This window comes from Nicotiana sylvestris, chromosome 3 (assembly GCF_000393655.2).
Source record: "Nicotiana sylvestris chromosome 3, ASM39365v2, whole genome shotgun sequence".
In the NCBI taxonomy this organism is placed as follows: Eukaryota; Viridiplantae; Streptophyta; class Magnoliopsida; order Solanales; family Solanaceae; genus Nicotiana; species Nicotiana sylvestris.
This window is the reverse complement of record NC_091059.1, coordinates 220,215,940-220,220,461: the sequence shown is the minus strand read 5'-3', so window position 1 is coordinate 220,220,461 and position 4,522 is coordinate 220,215,940. Positions and strand designations below refer to the sequence as shown.

The window sequence follows — 4,522 nt, the reverse complement described above, 5'->3', positions numbered from 1 at the left end:
TTATAAAATAATTTGGTTTAAATAGGATCATAAATAATAAATTAAATCAAGAAATGCTTTTGAAGTCACTTGTAATGCTATTTTATAATTATTTATTGGAAATAAAATGCTGGATAAATTAATAAAAATATAGAAAAATTGTGGAAAAATATCAATTGCTATGAATGATTTTGAAGGTATATATGCAATTTTAAATTATTTTTTGGGAAAAATTGGGTGTTAAAAAAACCCACAACTTAAAACGGGCCACTCCATTTAGACTTTAACTACCCGAAAAACTTCCTCAACCGTGAATTGAACAACAACACAAGATCACCCTCTTTGAACTTTTTGTTCCAAATGTACTTGTCATGAAAATATTTCTTCTTCTCATTGAATAAGGAAGAACTTGTGTATGCAAGGTACCAGAACTCATCCAACTCATTCAAGTGTGCCACCCTCAAGTTGGCGGCGACATCCCAATCAAGATTTAACTTCTTTAGAGCCCACATGACTTTGTGCTCAAGTTCCACCGGAAGTTGACAAGATTTTCCGAACACCAACCGGTATGGAGACATTTCGATAGGTGTTTTATAAGATGTCCTATAAGCCCATAAAGCATCATCAAGTTTCTTAGACCAATTCGTCCGGTTAGCATTCACTATTTTGAAGAAAATACTCATTATCTCCCGGTTGGACACTTCCACTTAACTGCTTGCTTGTAGATGATAGAGAGTCGTGACTTTATGAGTGACAACATACTTGGTGAGTAAGGTGTCGAAGGCTTTATTGCAAGAATGTGACCCCTCATCGCTTATGATAGCCCGCGGAGTACCAAACCATGTAAAAATATTCTTCTTCAAGAATGCCACCCCACTTCTCGCCTTGTTTTTGGGTAGAGCAACAACCGCAACCCATTTGGACGCATAATCAACCGTGGCCAAGATGTAGATGTTTCAACAAGAACTTACAAAAGGACCCATGAAGTCACCCCCCCACACATCAAAAATATAATTCTCCAAAATGGTGGTGAGGGGACTTTCATTTTTCTTTGAGATTCCACCGGCCCTTTGACATTCATCACATCGTTTCACTAGATCGCTTGCATCTTTGTAGAGAGTGGGCCAATAGAAATCGCAACTTAGCACTTTGGATGTCGTTCTTGCTCTACCATGATAACCACCATATGGCGAAGAATGACAAGCCCAAGTATTTCACATTGCTCCTCCTCCGGTACATATCTTCTAATCACCCCATCCGTGCAAATCTAGAAAAGGTACAGTTCATCCCATAATAGTCTTGACAATCCCGTTTGAGCTTCTTCCTTTAGTTTGAAGAGAAATCATCCAGGATGATACCACTCACAAGAAAAAATTTGCTAGATCCGCGAACCATGGCACCTCCTTCATTTAAATAGCCAAAAGTTTCTCATCGGAGAAGGAGTCATTGATTTCAAGGCCATCATGCGGCCTCCCCTCCTCCAAACGAGACAAGTGGTCCGACACTTAGTTTTCACTTCCTTTTAGATCTTGGATGTAAATATCAAACTCTTGCAGCAAAAGCACCCATCTCATCATTCGGGATCTGGAATCTTCTTGCTCATAAGATAACGAAATGCCACATGATATGTGTGGACAATCACTTTTTCACCCATCAAGTATGGGCGAAATTTTTCAATAGCAAATACGATGGAAAGGAGCTCTGTCTCCATAACGGTATAGTTGAATTGTGCATTATTCATGGTCTTACTAGCATAGTAGACCAGATGAAAAATCTTGTTGATGTGTTGCCCCAAAACAGCCCCTACCGCTACATCGCTTCGCACATGAGCTCAAAAGGAACACTCCAATTTGGAGGGGTGATAATGGGAGTAGTAATCAACTTGAACTTTAGAAATTCATAAGCTCTCATGCAATCATAATTGAAGTGGAACTTAGCATCTTTCTCCAAAGGTTTGCACAACGGGTTCACCACTTTAGAGAAATCCTTGATAAAATGCCAGTAAAACCCCACGTGTCCTAAGAAACTCTGCATTCCCTTCACCGAAGTTGGACGTAGAAGTTTAGAAATCACCTCAATATTTGACTTGTCGACTTCAATACCATTATTTGATATCTTGTGGCCAAGGAAAATGCCTTCCTCGACTATGAAATGACATTTCTCCCAATTTAGCACCAAATTTGTTTCTTTACATCTTGCCAACACTTTATCCAAGTTTGCGAGACAATCATCAAAAGAATTTCTGACCACCAAGAAGTCATCCATGAAGACTTCAAGGTAATCCTACACCATGTCCATGAAGATCGCCATCATACACCACTAAAAAGTCATCGGTGCATTCTACAACCCTAATGGCATCTGCTTGAAGGCGAAAGTACCATAAGGACATGTAAAGGTAGTTTTATCTTGATCCTCCCGAGCAATAAGAATTTGGTTGTAGCCGGAATATCCATCAAGGAAACAATAGAAAGCACGTCCGGCCAATTGATCAAGCATTTGATCTAGGAATGGAAGTGGAAAATGGTCCTTCCTTGTGACTTTGTTGAGCTTACGATAGTCCATATACACTCTCCACCTGGTCACCATTCTTGTAGGAATCAACTCATTCTTGTCATTGGTGACCACCGTCATGTCCGCCCTTCTTTGGGACACATTGAACTGGAGAAGTCCATGAACTATTGGAAATGGGGTAGATAACCACGACATCCAACCACTTGATGATCTCCTTTTTGACAACTTCTTGCATGGCTTCATTAAGTCTCCTTTAATGTTCAATAGATGGTTTGGCACCTTCCTCTACATTAATTTTGTGTATGCAAAATGCGGGGCTTATCCCCCAAATATCCGCCAATGTCCATCCAATAGAGTTTTTCCTCTTTTGTAGCACTGCCAATGTAGAATCTACCTGCACGTTAGTCAAACAAGAGGAAAGAATAACCGGTAAAGTAGAAGAAGGGCCAAGAAATTCATACCGAAGATGTAGAGGCAATGGCTTCCACTCCAAGATATGAGGCTCTTCAATTGAAGTCTTTGTCGGAGGAGTTGTCCTATTTTCAAGATCCAAGGACAATTTGCAGGGTTCATAAATGTACGACCCATTCCTTGCAGAGAGTTCACATATTCCATGAAGCCATCCATATCGTCATCATTAAAGTTGAGCAAGATATCCTCCAATGTATCATCAACATTCATCACAACACTTGTTTCATATACAATCACACCGGTCACCAAATACACGAAAGAACACACCTCATTGCTATTGGGTTGCCTCATGGACTTACACACATGGAAAACCACTTTTTCATCACCAACCCGGAAGGTAAGTTCTCTAGCTTCAACGTCAATCAGATCATTCCCCGTAGCAAGAAAAGGTCTACCAAGAATAATTGATACCTCATATTCAACCTCATAATCAAGAATGACAAAATCCGCCGGGAAATGAATTTATCAACATGAACCAACACATCCTCAATCAATCCCAAGGGTCTCTTCATGGTACGATCGACCATTTTCAATCTCATAAATGTGGGTCTTGGTTTCCCAATTCCCAAAGTCTTGAAACTTGAATAGGGCATCAAATTGATACTTGCCCTAAGATCACAAATAACTTTAGCAAACTCGGCACTTCCAATGGTACAAGGGATTGTGAAAGCACTAGGATCTTTCAATTTAGGAGCCATTGAATGCACAATTGCACTCACTTGATGAGTGACTTTTATAGTTTCAAAATTCATCGACCACTTATTTGTCACCAAATCCTTCATAAACTTTGCATAACTGGGCATTTGCTCCAAAACGTCAACTAATGGAACATTGATCGAGAGACTCTTAATCATGTTAATGAAAATTTTGAATTGATTCTCGCCATGTTTCTTGGCATGCCTTTGAGGATATGGAGGAGAAGGCTCAGGCAATGGTGCCTTAGCCTTTTGCACTACCGTTTCTAGTATGTCAATAACACGATCCTTAGATGGGTTCACTTTCTCTTGAGTTTCTTCCACATTGTCATCAATATCAATCCTCACTTCATCATTTGCTTGCACCACATTGTTCGGGGTCTCATCTTCTTGTACCACTTTCTCATCATCCACAAGTTTCCTTTGACTAGAGGTGGGTGTATTCCCACCTTTTCCACTCCTTGTAGTAATGGCCATGGCATGTCCCGTGTTGTTCCCACCCTTTGGGTTCACCACCATGTCACTTGGTAGTGCCCCTTTAGGGCGAGTACTTAGAGCTTGAGAGATTTGCCCCATTTAAACTTCCAAGTTACGGATAGATGTATTGTGGGAGGCAAGTTGGACATCGGAGTCGTCATTATTCTCCATCATTTGCTTGAATATATTCTCAATACACCCCATTTCATTGTTGGAGGAACTTTGACCATGGGAAGGATAAGGAGGCGGGTTACTCGGTTGTTGATACATCGGGGGACTTTAAAAACCCTACCCCCGATTGCCTTGATTATTGTTACATCCACCTTGATTATTACCTTCTCAATTTCCTTGATTTTTTCCACTTCAATTTCCTTGGTTATTTCTTCTAC

At 40.2% G+C, this 4,522-nt stretch overlaps 2 protein-coding genes across 2 annotated transcripts; both read right to left on the bottom strand.

Annotated features, from left to right (window-relative positions):
* Positions 1 to 266: 266 nt before the first annotated feature.
* Positions 267 to 662, bottom strand: LOC104236001 (uncharacterized). Its single transcript, XM_009789848.1, has one exon. The coding sequence runs from the start codon at positions 660 to 662 to the stop codon at positions 267 to 269; it is 396 nt and encodes a 131-aa protein (XP_009788150.1).
* A 1,657-nt stretch (positions 663 to 2,319) lies between these two features.
* Positions 2,320 to 4,232, bottom strand: LOC138888699 (uncharacterized). Its single transcript, XM_070170611.1, has 3 exons — positions 3,373 to 4,232; positions 2,885 to 3,026; positions 2,320 to 2,775 (listed from the first exon to the last, which is right to left on the bottom strand). Exons 1-3 carry the CDS (start codon positions 4,230 to 4,232, stop codon positions 2,320 to 2,322), a joined length of 1,458 nt encoding a protein of 485 aa, XP_070026712.1.
* Positions 4,233 to 4,522: the final 290 nt, after the last annotated feature.